Here is a 15,313-nt window from a genome sequence, read left to right on the forward strand (position 1 = left end):
TCGTTTTGTGTGCATATGCCACATGCACTAACACAATCAGGCGTAGTTCATGTATACAAAACTGAAACCTGTTTTCAGCCGACTGCCCAGTCGTGTGCGTTCGAGTGGTGGACTGCTCAGTCCGACTGAGTAGGCTAGTGTGCGGAGGCCATTAGTAATTCGTTTGGCAACTCTAGTTCTTGTTCTTGTTCTTCGCTATTTATTATTATTTTTGTGTACTGCAAATATCGAAGATGGAGCTAAAATTTAAGTTATCATCAACAATTTTAATTTATATAGCATATTTTATTAATATTATTCTATAACTATAAAAATTGCCAGCAAATGGGACCAGGCTGCTGAAAACTTCGATTTATTTCCGATAAATATTAGAGAAGGCACCGATCTCTCAAAATTTTGTATGGCGAATTACGTAACTCGAAGGTAATTGGCAAGTCGAACGACGAATGGGAGAGCGAATTACAAATGAGAGATCGAATTATGAAGCAGGGAAACGCCGCATAACCTAGAGCAGCTCACTAAACACAATAATAAAAAAAGGAAGATATAAGTTGGATATAAGAAGGGAACGCATAAACGGAGTAATAAAAGCCCCTATTTCTTTATTTATTTATTATGACTTATTAAATTTATAAATTATAAATAAAAATATGCGTTTAAATGGTTACAAGATAGTCGCAATTGAACCGGTTAATAAATACGTAGCTTATCGATAAATCAGTAACTCACAAATTGTCAACTATTTCATTTGGTAATACGGTTTTTAGTTAAAAGTAACCATATATGTAACGATTCAACAGCAAAACGCATCTTGGCGTGCCAGAATTTTTATAAGATACGTTTAATTTTTCATATAAATATATTGGGACAGAATTTATAAATCTATAAGGTATAGAAAGCATACTAGTGTTGAAATATATCATCTAAAAGTTTTAAGAGTCGACATTTTTGCAAAGTTAGTGTGAGTGATGTGTGCGTGTGTATATGCATATGTACATAGTGCGAGTGTTTCGCAGTTTTTGAGTTGTAGTAAATTTTACATGTTAATGGCAGCAGCATGTTTGGCCAAAAAATATTGTAAAAATTGGAATCTACGTTTTCACTTGATAAGAATATTATAATTTTTTGAAATCAAAACTATTTCAAAAGTGGGTGCAGCTTGGATGCGTTAAGAAAAGTTTTAATGTTGGTAGAATTTCAATTTGACCTACATCCAAACATACATATATACCTGTATGTGCATACGACTTCATCCGGTACAAGGAATATCTAAACGCGTTAGCATACCTAATAAGTATTTTTTGTTGCTGGCAAATTGCAAGTGCAGTGCTGATGAAACACTTGCGTTTTTAAATACGATATGCATATACAATAGTAAATATATATGTACATATATATATGCACTTACGAACGTTCTCTTACGAAGATTACATACATACAATGGTCACTTATTTAGACGTAGATACTAAAATTATATTTTTTCTTTTTAAAACAGGACTTACATATGTACATCTGTACATATGTATGCATGATTGCGTAAAAATAAATAATTGAGAAAATATAAGAAGTGAATTTGAATTGCTGCATGTTTTATACAAAGTTCAAAACTAAATAATGTATGTATTTCTTTTATTGAAAAATTCCTTTCCTTGACCGCCTTAACGTATGTCCTTATAATGATTAAAATCTTTGCTTAATTAATTTATACTTAAACTTTTAGATATACATAAAATGAGGGAATCAGCTCATGATATAAGTCTTGATACTTGGAAGCAATGGATTTTGGAAGCTATTTCAAAAATACGTTCCCAAAAGCAACGGCCCAGCGTTCAACGCATTTGCCAGGCTATTGGAAGCCATCACAAATTTCACGAAGATATCGTTGCAGAAAAATTAGAGGAAGCAGTCGAGTCTGGAGCCGTAATTAAAGTATATAACAAAGGATTACATTCCTATAAAGCCCCTATGGCAAAGAGAAGGATTAAAGTTGAGAAAAATAGTAACTTATGTAAAATAGTTGCAAAAGCTGTGCATGATTTGGGAGAATGTGAGGGGTCAACGATAAAAACTATTGAAAATTACATACAAAAATTCAATAACATTGATCTTGCCCCAGATGTAGACTTTAGAGCAGTTATAAAAAGTTCGATTAGAAAAGCAGTAGATGCTGGTTTTCTAGTGCAAGAGGGAAAATTATATAAAAAGGGAAGATCACTTACTACACCACGAAAATCGTCGTCAACACAAGAGGTATCTGTAACGACGGTAAGTAGATACTGCAAACGTTATCCTAATTTTCTGGTAATTTTTTCTGACTGAGGCAAGTTTTTTCTCACAATTTAGGGTGACGACAATTGTTCCTACTGTTCAGGTGACGCACAGAAAAATCGTAATGGTATACCAGAACCATTAAGCTCATGCAAAAAATGTGGCATGTCCTTGCATACGACGTGTGCAAACATCGCTGCTAAATGCAAATCACAATCTTACGTGTTGCTATATATGCTGGTTACTAAAGGTTCCATATGGTATTGCAAAAATTGCGCAGAATGCAGTGTATGCACATACACAGATCGGGGACCTTGCTTACTGGAGTGTTCGGCATGCAAGAAAATGTACCATTTGACGTGTTTGGATACTATACCAGATAAAAAACCTAAACATCCTTATAGGTACAAAAGAGAACATAACTTTAATTCGGTGTTTTGCTTTACCATTTTCTTTAAACTTTGTAGATGTAAGAATTGTATACTACAAAATTTTGATGTTGTTAAAAAGGATGTGACTAAAAAAGGCTTGGAGACAGGTAAAAGCCGGTAAGTAAATTTGTTTTCAAGCACGCTTTGCAATTATGGAAGGCATTTGATTGAGGAGAGTAAATTGGCATTTAACCCTTTTACGGTGGTAAACAATGTTTTGTGAACTTTTAAGATACAAATTTGAATTGACCATCTGGAATGTAGTTGATTGCAATTATTTCTTTTGTCTTGTCACTGTCATCCAGGTTTTTTTTTTCTTAATAATAGGGCGGTTTATAGATTGTTCTAAAAAAGTATTTTATTGTCAATTTTGTATGTTTTACTTTAAATTTAAGTTAACCTTTATTTGGGTTTACCAGCAGTTAACACTTTGAGAGAAAAGCTGAGTGGCACGCAAGTCTTCATCGGTTAATTTATTATATATCTTCTGTAGCCATATACTATTTTCCTCCATTTTGAGTACTTTACACTCCTCCCATTTGTCCAACATAAGGTCTCATACTCAACACTCGACTAGACTCGGAACTGGTGGGCTAGGACGGTGCCATTCGTACTGTCATCAGGTATGTAACTTGAGAATAGAAATCGCTGCATCTTTTAGGCGCATCAATATTACATAGTTACATCCCGAGCTAATAAAAGGAAGGTAAAAATACACGTGAAAACACCAGTGAAATATACTTATCTTTCAAAGTTTACACTACTGGCAAATGCAAATAGGGATTAAAACTTTAAAACTAATTAATAAAATTAAAGTAAAATACATATGCATGTACAAAATTAACAATAAAATATTTTTTTTTCGGAAAATCTATAAATGACCCTTTAACTTTTCAAAAAAGGACAGTTATTCGCCGCCATCTTGTATATCCGAAAGAATAAAGTTTTAGTTTTTCCTGTATTTACATAATTTGCATAATATTATTTCAGAAACCAAGCCGCCAGTGAATTGTCCAAGACTTCACGAGGTGTACGACCGGTTATGCCGTCAACATCCGAACACGCTGGGCCACGTAACAAAGAATGGATTAGTGGTAAGCTAAAGGATAAACGAGCCTTGGGTGGAACGACAGGCGTTTCTTCATGCAAGCGGCAAATCATCGACGAAATGGACGATAGCCCCACAACATCAAAATTATCCAAATATGAAAATTCTAAAGAATTATACAAAGACATTTCGCTAAGTCAAGCAATTAAATCGTCTCAGAGTTTACAAAAAAGCATTGCACATAATTCACACTTGAAAATGTTTAAGCAACGTTTCCTTAAGATGGAGTCAGGGGACTCCAAACGTACAAAGAAGAAAACTCCATCGGACTTGTCCTCATCGAGCTCTTCTAGCGATAGCGATGAGGATGACAACATGGAATGTGACGATGACAATCAAGATGATAGTACATCTTCGGGTTCATGTTCTTCGAGCAGTTCGGGCTCGGATTCAAGTGAGAGTAGCAGCGATAGTTCCGAATTCGATAACGAAGAAGAAGAAGACAATTTTGAAGAGAATGACGACGATGATTGTGATTCGGATAAAAGTGATTCAAAATCGAATATATTTATCTCACAAATTCCAGTAAAAAAGGAAATAAGTGTGCCTGCAAAAAACTACACGTCACCAAATAATAAAGCAAAAGATGAGCACTGGGGCTTTGCTGCTGTGGCTAAAAATCGCGTTGATATATTTTCACAATCGAGAAATATAGAATCAGATGGTTTTGCTTTAAAAAAGTGTGGCAACCTTTTAACTGGGTTCAATAAAAACATAGTCCCCGATGAGCTAAATACTAGCGGCAACAGTAAACAAATGAACTATAAGTTACTTCAAAGTCAAGGCAACATGGAGGCCGAGCCGACAGAGAAAAGAACACCGAAAGTTACCGCAAAAAAGGAGGATTTTCTAGAGAGCACCACCGCAACAGAAGCAGCGCACCTTAAGGGCGTCAAGAAGCCCGTGGAAAAGGTACAGAAAAAGAAAGTTGCAACACTCAAATCTGCACCTTTGGACACGAGACGCACGGCCTACAAGAGTGATGATGATGAGGTCCCATATTTGAATGAAAGCACTGTAATCAAGTACCAATTGATGGAAAATACAAATTATGCTAGAGGTGTGAAACCATTCACGAACGAAGAAAGTTCCTCCAATGAAAAAGTGGAGTACGAGGAGGTTTATCCAGAAAACCCATTTGGTATGTATCGCAAATAATTTTTCACTAAATAAATAAATGAGAATGAAGTAAACAGATTATGTATATATGTAAAGTTATTTTGATTGAAAGTAGTTTCGCTGAAACATACATCTAAAACTGTGAATTTTATATAGAAAACCAACCACTTCCAAATGGCGTTGAACAAAATGATATAACAATTTATAAAAAAATCCGTGAGAATGCAGCAAAGAAAGTGGCGGAGTTGAAAAGTTTAAATGCACTGGCCAACGCTGGTTCTGGTAACCCGCAAGAGCGGTGTCCATCGGCAATTGAAATCGGAAAGTGGCATATTGAAACTTGGTATTCGAGCCCGTTTCCCCAAGAATATGCGAGGTATGTTTGTGATTGATAGAACTTTCTTGCCGACAGTACCTTGTATAACAAAATTCATTATTTTCTTCTTTTAAGGCTACCGAAATTATATTTGTGCGAATTTTGCTTAAAGTATACAAAAAGTAGATCGGTTTTGGATAGGCATCAGAACAAATGCCTTTGGAAGCAACCGCCGGGCACCGAGATATATCGTCATAATGATATATCTGTGTTTGAGGTCGATGGAAATATCAATAAAATTTACTGTCAAAATCTGTGCTTACTTGCCAAACTATTTCTGGATCACAAAACACTATACTATGATGTTGAGCCTTTTTTGTTTTACATACTAACTAAAAATGATAAAAAAGGCTGTCATCTTGTGGGCTACTTTTCCAAAGAGAAACACTGCGCACAAAAATTTAACGTCTCATGCATACTGACAATGCCACAATTTCAAAGACAAGGCTTCGGTCGATTTCTGATAGAATTCAGTTATTTGTTGAGTCGGGAGGAGGGTCAGGTCGGAACGCCGGAGAAGCCGCTATCCGATTTAGGAAGACTTTCCTATTTCGCATATTGGAAATCGATAATTTTAGAGTATATTTACAACCACAGAAATGATGGCCGAATCACTTTCAAAGATATTGCCAACAAAACAGGCTTAACCGTCTCTGATATAGCATTAGCATTCGAGTTGTTGAATTTCATAAAGCTACGAAAGAACGAAGATGATATACGTTATCAAATAAATATCAAAGTTGATTGGGAAAAAGTAATCGTCCACTATAAGAAGCTGCAAAATTCCAAGCGCATACCTTTAGAAACAGATTGTTTGCGTTGGAGCCCATTGTTGTCCAAAGCATTGGCTGGCGATGGCATTAAATCGTCTGAAGAGAGTAGCTTCTTGGATAGTTCCAATAGATCTGAACATACAGCAATTGAACGCATGAGATCACGTAAATCCCACTCGTTGGTCTCGAACAGCTCTGCTTTTATAAAAAAGGAACTGAATACAAACGAAGGTGTGCAGCAAGGCGGTCATAGTAAAATTTCCAATTTCGTCAATGAATGCAAAATAACCAGCGCAACTGTTGAGCTAAATTTTCAGAAGCGAAAGGTTGCAGAAGCAAAAAACATTAATACGGATTTAAAAAACTCCATGCATGAGGTGATAGACGAAAGCAATGAGCCGCCGAATCAAGACGAGCACGAGAAAGGTAAAAGTAACGAAGCGCCTACGAAAATGGAAATAGATCCTGACGCTGCACCCGTTGCCGTTGCCGTCGCCGTCGCCGTCAAGGTAGGCACGAATACAGGGGTGGACGTCAGAAGGAATCCACGCAAGAGGCAGCTCAGTAAAGATGATTCCGTTGTAACGCCAGGCAACGTTGAAGGGCTGGAAATAATTCATAAACCGGATAAGAAAAGGAGAATGCAAACTTCACTAGTTCAACCGGCTATGGAAAAGCCCAAGGGCGAAATGATCGACACTAATAGTATTGACGATGACAAGTTGACAAGCCGCGCACAGAGGTTAGCGAATCGCAAACACAGTACACCAGCGGTATCCACCAATAAAAGAAAACACTTTGATCGTCAGAATGAATTGAAAATGAATATTAAACAAGAAGATGTGAACAGCACCGAAAAGATTATAACTGAAACTGAAGCTGTAGAGTCTCATGCGCCGGCGAAGGAGAGCACAGAGACAAATGACACCGAAGATAAATCCACAAAAAATTGTAACAATGACAAACCTATAACAACGGTGCCTAAATTGAGAGGCAAAAAGAGCAATGAGAAGAAACCCAGTGACATCTATAGTGAAAACAACGCCGTTGCCAACACTAACGAGACCAGTACAAATGAAGCCAGAGAGGTTGAACAAGACAAACAGGAGTCAAAAAACAGCACAGCTCCTCCTGCCAGTGAGACAAATGAAACTTTGGCAAATAAGGTCGAAACGAACGACAATCCAAATGTAATTGAAGTCCAGCAGCAGCAACAACAGCAGAAGCAACAGCAACAGCAGCAGCAAGAACAGAAGCAAGAAGAACAAGAACAGCAAGTTATTGAACCACCAAATGCTAGCAAAACAGAGGCCTCACCTGCAGCGGCATCGGGGAACGATGAGAAAGTCTTAGAAGCCGTGGCAAAAAAGACAAAAAAGACGTTCGCTGAATTAATGGTCGAAAATACAGATACAAACCTTGCCGAACCGGAGCTAAAGGCGAATTCGGAGGATTTCAAAAAGAACATTGAGCATGAAAACGACCATAAGCAAGAGATAAACAGCGCCGGAGAAATTGAAACCAATATGGATAAAACAGCTGTTACAGATGTTAAAACAACTGATGATAAGTTAAAAGTGGATGAAGTGGTTAAGAAAGACGCAACACCATCCAAAGAAAAAGAAATAGAACACGTCGAACAGAAGCTAGTGCCGGAAATCAAGACTACAATAAATACAACCACAAAAAGCGAGCCGATGGCGGAGTCAACTGTTGATAAAGAGCCGTTATGTAAAATAGAATGCATCGACAACGAAGCATCGCCAAAAATGGCCGCACAAATTTCTCCGAAAGAAGTTATAAAGCAAGACAACGCAAATTCGCCGCCCTTCATTGCTGAGAAGAGCAAAGATAATGAGAAAAAAGATGTTAGGGAAAATAAATGCGACACAAAAAATTTGATAAAAGCACCACCAACAACGCCCCCTGCTTTGCCAGCAGCTGTGCCCATCTCAATGCCAGTGCCCACATCAGCGGTACCGACACCGGCACCACCACCAACAAAATCACCAGTAACGTCGCCAATGGCAACACCTGCGCCTGTAACAGCAACACCACAATCACCTGCACCTCCACCGGCACTGGCACCGGCAGCCCTACCAAAGCCAACGCTGGTACCAACACCATCCGCTCCAGCAGCTCCTGCTGCTGTCACCTCATTACCACAGTTGCAAATACCCAAGCCAGCAATAAGCGAGGCGATCATATGCAAAACAGATCCACTAGTAGAGACCAAACCCGTGGTAAATATAAAGACCACATCACAACCTACTAAATTAAATACCGAATTTATGGAGAGTAAAGTTAATGAGAGAAAAATAAAAACAACAAACGAGTGCAGCACGCATGAAAGAAAGGAGAAAATTATCACGCATGCGAATGTGCACGAGAACAGTGAGCAGCTGAATAAAATAAAAATTGCACAGAAAATACACGAAGCCGCCGCTGCAGCAGCTGCCGCCGCAGCCAGCCTGGAGTTACAACGATCACAATTGCAAGCGTCAACGAAAAAGGCTCAGATGAACCAAGCAGCAATGGCAAATGCAAGCACTCTAAATACCAGCCGAAGCGAAGCTGGCACGTTTTTGAAAACTTCGAAGGACAAGCAAAAATCAATTATTGCGCATACAGATATCAAAATAAAAGAAGAAGATAAGCAAATGCAAGTGATAACAAGCAAGACCACAGATGCTGCGCTGCTATCTTTGCACGAGAAGAATCCGTACAATACAGCCGAACATCAGAAAATTCAAAATTCAATGGATTTAAACAAAATTGCTCCACATTTTCCGATAAATCAATTACCCAATTATCCGAATACGCCACAGTATTGGCAATGGGACTACTACGGTTACAATTTCCCTCCCCTCGATGCTGCAAGCCAGAAGAATCAAAATAAATTCGCAAAGGACTTGGCCACAACTATGGCATACTCACATAATTTTACACAGAATCTTTATCAGTCAGCTATACAGCATCACGCGCATCAGCATATGCAACAGCAGCAGCAACAACAACAACAACAACAGCAGCAGCAGCAGCAACACACAAAGGACAAATTGAAAAGCGATAGGAAGATGAGTGTGTGCAAGAAGGAGGAAACGACTAAGAGTAGCTCTAATGCGAACAGTCAAAGCTTTAGCAATCGCGAGGATGCACATAATTGTTCATTTCCTAATGCGCAATCGACTAGTTACGGCCAGAAATGCAATAACGTCCAATCGAAGTCTCATAAAATATCCACAGACCAAGCACAGCACATTAAATCATTAAATATCTTGCCCAATTCCAGTTCAAGATTTTACAATCCAATTATCCCCTCAGTGCCCATTCCGACTAATGCGCTAACACAACAGGCGTTATGCCAGAAAGCCAGATCGGAGCATACCCTGAGTGCGACTGAGGAGAATAAGGTAAAACTAAGCGGACATAATGCCGCAAGTCAACAGCAAACTACATCTCAAGATATAACATCGCCATTGGCATATAATTCGGGATCGTCGAATCATTCGGGGAGCAATTTGCATCACTACGATTGCGGCATGACAGTGCCAATGAATATGGATTCACCCTCGAGCATCGGTAGCGATATACAGCAAAATACGTCAGATAGCATTCCATCTACCACGCCGCATATACAGCAGCAACAGCAGCAGCAACAACAACAGCAGCAGCAGCAGCAGCAGCAACAGCAACAGCAATCACAATTTTCAGATTGTTCGATGCAGAGCCATTCGGGAAATACTCCGATGCACATGGCCATACAAACTTCTCACATCCAGCAACAACAACAACAAGCTAATCTCAATTTAAACATGCAGTCGAGCACCTCGCAGACAATGAACACGCTGACAAGCTCACAGCAACATGCACAACAAAGTCGAAAAGTCAATCAACAGGTATTGACCGAAGTGAGAACAAAAGCTTTTAAAAAGAGGACGAAAACCTCAAAACCGCCGCAACTTTGACTAAACTTTAAAAATTTTATGAAGAAATATTTTTCAGATTCGTGTTGCCCACTTTTTTTGAGTTTGAGGGAATAACCTAAATAAATAGTAAAGTTTGGAAGACTCGTAGCCCCAAAATAATTTCCATACAAATTTGGACTTAAAACAAAAGTTCTGAGATTTTCGAAGTTTTTTTATAATTGTTTTTTATATGTTTATGCAATCAGTTCCCTCGAGCTCGGGATACTGGAAAATTTTTACCTCAAAAATATTTAACAGAAATTATAGTTCAGTAAAAGTTTTGGAGGTTTCCTACTTAAGAGAACGCTCTATTAATTATTTTTATTTAAATGGCTTCCTTAATTACAGCAGTGATTTGTTAAAGACTTTAAAATATCGTGAAAAAATTGTAATAAGTATTTTTGGTTGCTAATTCACTGCTATACAGAAAAAAGGGAGAATCGGATACAAGCTGTTTTACCAAAAATATGCAAAATTAATGCCAGATCTCCACTTGAAATTAAATGACAAAAACAAAAAAAAAAAATGAACGACAGACTTGTCTGTTTCCGCGTTCCACGGTAGACAATTTTTCATAATTTTTGTCATTTCGTTGACTAGCGGATATTCGGCATAGGATTTTCAGTTATAAAGATGAAATAACTCGGTAAATTTTACACGGTTTGAATCGGAGATCCCAAATAATTCCTTTATTCAAACCTACTGGAGCTATTACATTAAAGAATTATCTGCCCGAAAATTATAACCAAAAATCTCAGTATTTCGATATAACCGGCACAATGGAAAATAAATTAAATGCGGCAGACACCAGAATAGTAGTTTCTTAAGTTTTATTATTATTTGTTGCTGACGGTTGTTTTGTATTGACTTGTATGGAAAAAAGCGCAAAAATCCGTCACCAAAAAAATTCTCAAAATTCAACGCGATTTTTTAGCCCTTTGAAACTTTCACTTCACTAAAATTGCCTAGGCTATAAAACTGCATACCTAAACATTTTCTAAAAATTCAGAATAAAAATTTGAAAATTTCATGAAAATTTGTTGAATTTTCCTTAATTTTATATAAAGTTTGAAACTGCGATTTACACGGTTTTGGTTAAAGCTTATACGATATTTTTATATAAAAATTTAGTTCGAAAAACATTACTAATATTTGAAGAAAATCAACACGTGGTCATTTGTTTGAGTCACTGTACGTAAGAAATGGCTATTCTAATCTGCCGCACTTGCGATTTTTATTTTATTGTGTAATTCATAAACGAGGCGCGGTTTTAAGTTTCTAACTCGACACTAGACTTCCTGTATTTCGTTTGACAATTGTTTGCTTTTGTTTTAATTAATTCCCATTATTTTCTTCTATTCTGTAGGCTGATATGGTAGCTAGCAGCTCAAATCAGCGCGCCACCACACCGAAAGCGATTCGTGGCACAAACTCATCTAGCAGCAATCAACAGCAGCATCGCCAGCCTAAAAGCACGCCATCTAGCAATTCATCAGTGAGTGTCTCTCAACAACAGCAACAGCAGCAACAACAACAACAGCAGCAACAACAGCAGCAGCAGCAACAACAAAGTGTTAACAACAATCAACAAAATCTGTTGCAAACACAACAGGAACATTTACATAATATGCAACAATATTCACAATTGAGTGGCCAGCATCATCATCAACAAAATATGCATATAGATTATATAACATCTATACCGCCCATAGGCCAAAATTATACTTCGAATGCCTCTAACTCATACGATATTGTCTCCATGCCAGCTGTTATACAACAGCGTATGGCGATAAGTAACACTTCGCATTCACTTTCTAGTCCACATCAGCGGACAATTGATCAGTCCTCTTCATCAGCTTGTGCTGTCAATAATTTCTATTTGCAAAACAATTTGGCTTCGAATGAGGCAAGTACAACGCGTGTGCCGGTGCCTGCCTCTTCGGCAACAACCAATTCGAACGGTGGCGTTATTCACATCAGTCCAGATGCCTCAGCTAGTTCTTCCAGCGGTGGCGCTGGCGATTCGCAATTGGCACAAGATAATGCCTCCGAATCGTCCTCAGCCAATGCCGGTAACACAACGACGCAGGTTGGTAACATATGCAGCTTATCAAAGTTACAACAATTGACCAATGGCTTAGATATACAACCATGTAACACCTCACCGGCTGGACAAGTGAATTTAACTCCGCCACCACATCATCCGGTATCACACAATTCCATGACACCACCACCTCATCTATTGGTAACTCAAAATCGTAGCTTGGGCACACCACCCAATATGTTGCAACCACAAATCAATCCACTACAGTATCATAAATATTATTCAAGCAACATGAATATAGCACCGATTGCTACAACGCAAAATGTGAATAGAAATACGCGAAATACGGCATCGGCGCCAGTACAACATATTGCTGTGTCGTCTGTGACGACCTCGTCGACAACCAGCCGCACAACGAATGTCCACATCAGTCCAAATTTAATGGCACCGTATGGAGCAATAAATAGCTATCGCATGACCACACCACAATCGGCGGCCACGCCCACTTATGCTGCTGGCGGCGATTATTCCAATTCGCAGATTCCAATGCAAATGGGTGTTATGAATATGCAATCGCAATATCAAGATGCCTGTGCCATTCAGAGAGCACAACAGAATTCGATGTATTCAACTTACCCTCCCCCATATTTATCGTTGAACGGGGCTATGAGAAGATAAAGTATTTAGTGTATAGAGAATGCTTAAAAGTTTATATTTATATATACATGCGTACATGCATACATACATACATACTATGTTTTTGATCACATAAATGTAAACACTATAATTGTATATTTCATAAAAATAAAGTAATTGGTTCAATTATATCCAATTCGCTGCTATGAATTATTAGTTTACGATGAAAGTGAAAGAATTAGGCAAAATGTAAATCGATCGATTAGCTTACAAACACAATAATAGATATAAACTTCGATCAACAACTCCATTAATTTGAATTTCTGTTGCTGTTGTTGTTGTTGTGGCGGCTTTCTTGGTTATTGTAGTTCTTGGTTAACATTGATCCGACTGTCGTAGAAGCGGGCTCATCATCGCAGTTTTTTACGGCATAAAATTTCCCAAAATAGTTTTGGGAAATATTGCTGAAGTAACAGTAGTTGGCCAGATATAAATCTGAGCCGTTGCAGTTACGAGGACCCGACTGTCATCGAACGACATCTTTTGACTCGTTCAGCCTGAGGTTGAGAGTATAACGCCACAAGGAGTTTTTCAGGTATTCAACAGGCCACAATGCCTTAAAAGCTTGTTGTGGAGTTCTACTCTAAGAATGTAGGCAACACTTATGGGGCAGACCAGACCTCTTCTATTTTCAGAGGCTTTCAGTTATAAGGCCATGCGCCTTGGTGTCATTTCGCACGGAGTTGTGCCAAGAACGTGTTTAGCGGTAGCTTTTCCTCAAATGTACAAGAGTCATTGAGTATGTTCGAGGACCTACGTGCAACTCTCCAGTCGGGAAGGTGCCAACTTGTGTTATTGCAGCAGCGAAACTACTAAAGCGGTCAGACTATTTATAGCACATTTCCAACAAAAGCAGTTAAGAGTTCAGGTAAGTTCCAAGAATTTTTACATGGGGTTATCTGAAAGGTTTATTTCTTACTTTTTGCTTTTTGACTTTCCGAGTTGTAATTTCCCTTTTTCAATAGGCATAAACTCCAGTTACGGCTTGGTGGAAATGAATTATAAACGGAGAGCCACGTTGAGTAGGCTTAAAGGGACAAGTGAGGAGCTGGTTGGTGTCGTGTGGGGTAACTTCACAAGAGGAGCATGTCGGAGTCGGCTTTGGATAGGTAGGTTAAGTCCGCTGAAGCTCTTCGTCTGCGATGAGTGGTGGTTGAACTCCAATCCCGGCACTTACGGGGCGGGATTTTATAAATGTGGTGTTTGCCTATCGGTGAACGCCGTTAACGGCCTGCCGGTACAACTTCGGGTACAATGAATGTTTCTGGAGTTTGTAGAAATGCCTTCCTGCAGTTGTGCGCGCGGAAAAGGAGAGCAAGCTGCCAAAGGCAACCCCTAAGATTTTCGAATTGTTAATCGTCGGTATTAGTTTACCGTCGACGTGCCGGACGAAAAAATCGCTCAATCAGCGTAGCTCTTAAGCAGTGGTGCTTAAAACAGCGCTCGCGGGCGGAATTCTTCAAAGTTCTCTGTAGATTTTATATGGACACGCACAGAGTAAAACCTCTCTCTGAGCATCACTGCTCTTAAGGCGGCTTCATCGGTCCAGTTCTGAACTAAAGTTGAAGTTGAGTTCACAACTCAAACGCGTTCAGCACTTTTCTCAGTTGCTCTCCCAGAGAGAGAAATGGCCTGTTCGAGGTACATAATAAAAGCGGCAATACTGCAGCACTGATGAAAACTTGCAATACTGTTGCAACTTCCCAACTGATACAACGTTGCTGGAAATTCACACCGAACGTGATATTTTAACAATTCGCGCAACAATGCGGTTGTGATGCATCTCGAACAAGCCCAAACACAACAAAAACCACTTGTAGGGAAAGTTCTGAACTAGAACGATGAATCCGCCTTTAGTACCTTAGAAAGCTTAGAGATGTATAAGTTAAATATTAAAGGGGAAAGGACCCCACCCTGTGACCCCTTGAAAAACTGTTGGTTTCTTCGTAAGTGACAATATCAAGACTCACCACACCACAAATTGGACGAGAAGTGCTTCTGCTACATAGCACAGTGGATAGGTAGATAAATAAAAGAGGTACGAGAATGCACTACAACCTTTCGGATATATGTATGTAAGTATGTATATTGTGCTCTCTACTCAACACAACACCTCGTATAATCCTACAATGCACAGTGAGTTTAAAAAAGCTTTTGGAAGTAGGGAGTGTATGTGCTTATCCTTTGGTTGCATTTAGCCTAGGCTGTTTCGTTGCATCGATACGGCATTTTGGCCTCTTTAAATGAGTTGCAAAAGCGACAGAGATCATTTGGCCAGAAACCTTACTTATGCAGATGTTCACTTAGCCTGCAGTTCCCCGTGAGTATGCCTGGGATAATCCTCAGTTTCTCTTAAGGGAGGGATATTAGATGCCTGTATTTCTTCAGGTGGTCTTCCTAATTAAGCCTGCGTCCTTAAGCCCTAATGAAGTCCTGTGGTACTTTGTCAGTGTTGTTCTTTGCTTCTCATTGTTCCTTTCCTGAGAACTTTCATGATCGTGTATGGGCCTACTGGGCAAGGAATGCGAAA

The 15,313-nt window shown here is 38.9% G+C and overlaps 1 protein-coding gene across 7 annotated transcripts; it reads left to right on the top strand.

Moving 5' to 3' along the window:
• The first annotated feature begins 701 nt into the window (after positions 1-701).
• enok (histone acetyltransferase enoki mushroom) lies at positions 702-12,974 on the top strand. Of its 7 annotated transcripts, none has more exons than XM_017611079.1 (9): positions 702-955; positions 1,496-1,616; positions 1,721-2,265; positions 2,344-2,672; positions 2,736-2,816; positions 3,690-4,948; positions 5,083-5,302; positions 5,378-9,986; positions 11,410-12,974. In XM_017611079.1, the coding sequence occupies exons 3-9, from the start codon at positions 1,732-1,734 to the stop codon at positions 12,763-12,765; spliced, it is 8,388 nt and encodes a 2,795-aa protein (XP_017466568.1). In that variant the 5' UTR covers positions 702-955; positions 1,496-1,616; positions 1,721-1,731; the 3' UTR covers positions 12,766-12,974. The 7 variants fall into 7 exon arrangements, with proteins under 7 accessions (XP_017466568.1, XP_017466572.1, XP_017466571.1 ...); XM_017611083.1 differs by having other exon boundaries at positions 702-889; XM_017611082.1 differs by lacking the exon at positions 1,496-1,616 and having other exon boundaries at positions 702-961.
• Positions 12,975-15,313: the final 2,339 nt, after the last annotated feature.

Source organism: Rhagoletis zephyria, unplaced genomic scaffold (assembly GCF_001687245.7).
Source record: "Rhagoletis zephyria isolate East Lansing unplaced genomic scaffold, Rhagoletis_zephyria_1.1 Rzeph_scaffold_00368, whole genome shotgun sequence".
NCBI classification, from domain to species: domain Eukaryota; kingdom Metazoa; phylum Arthropoda; class Insecta; order Diptera; family Tephritidae; genus Rhagoletis; species Rhagoletis zephyria.

Bases quoted from the DNA above. Each gene is read 5' to 3' on its own strand.
- enok (XM_017611082.1), top strand. From the start codon at position 1,732: ATGAGGGAATCAGCTCATGATATAAGTCTTGATACTTGGAAGCAATGG. The intron at 4,949-5,082 runs GTATGTATCGCA...AATTTTATATAG, and splicing joins TTATCCAGAAAACCCATTTG to AAAACCAACCACTTCCAAAT. The intron at 5,303-5,377 runs GTATGTTTGTGA...TCTTCTTTTAAG, and splicing joins TTTCCCCAAGAATATGCGAG to GCTACCGAAATTATATTTGT.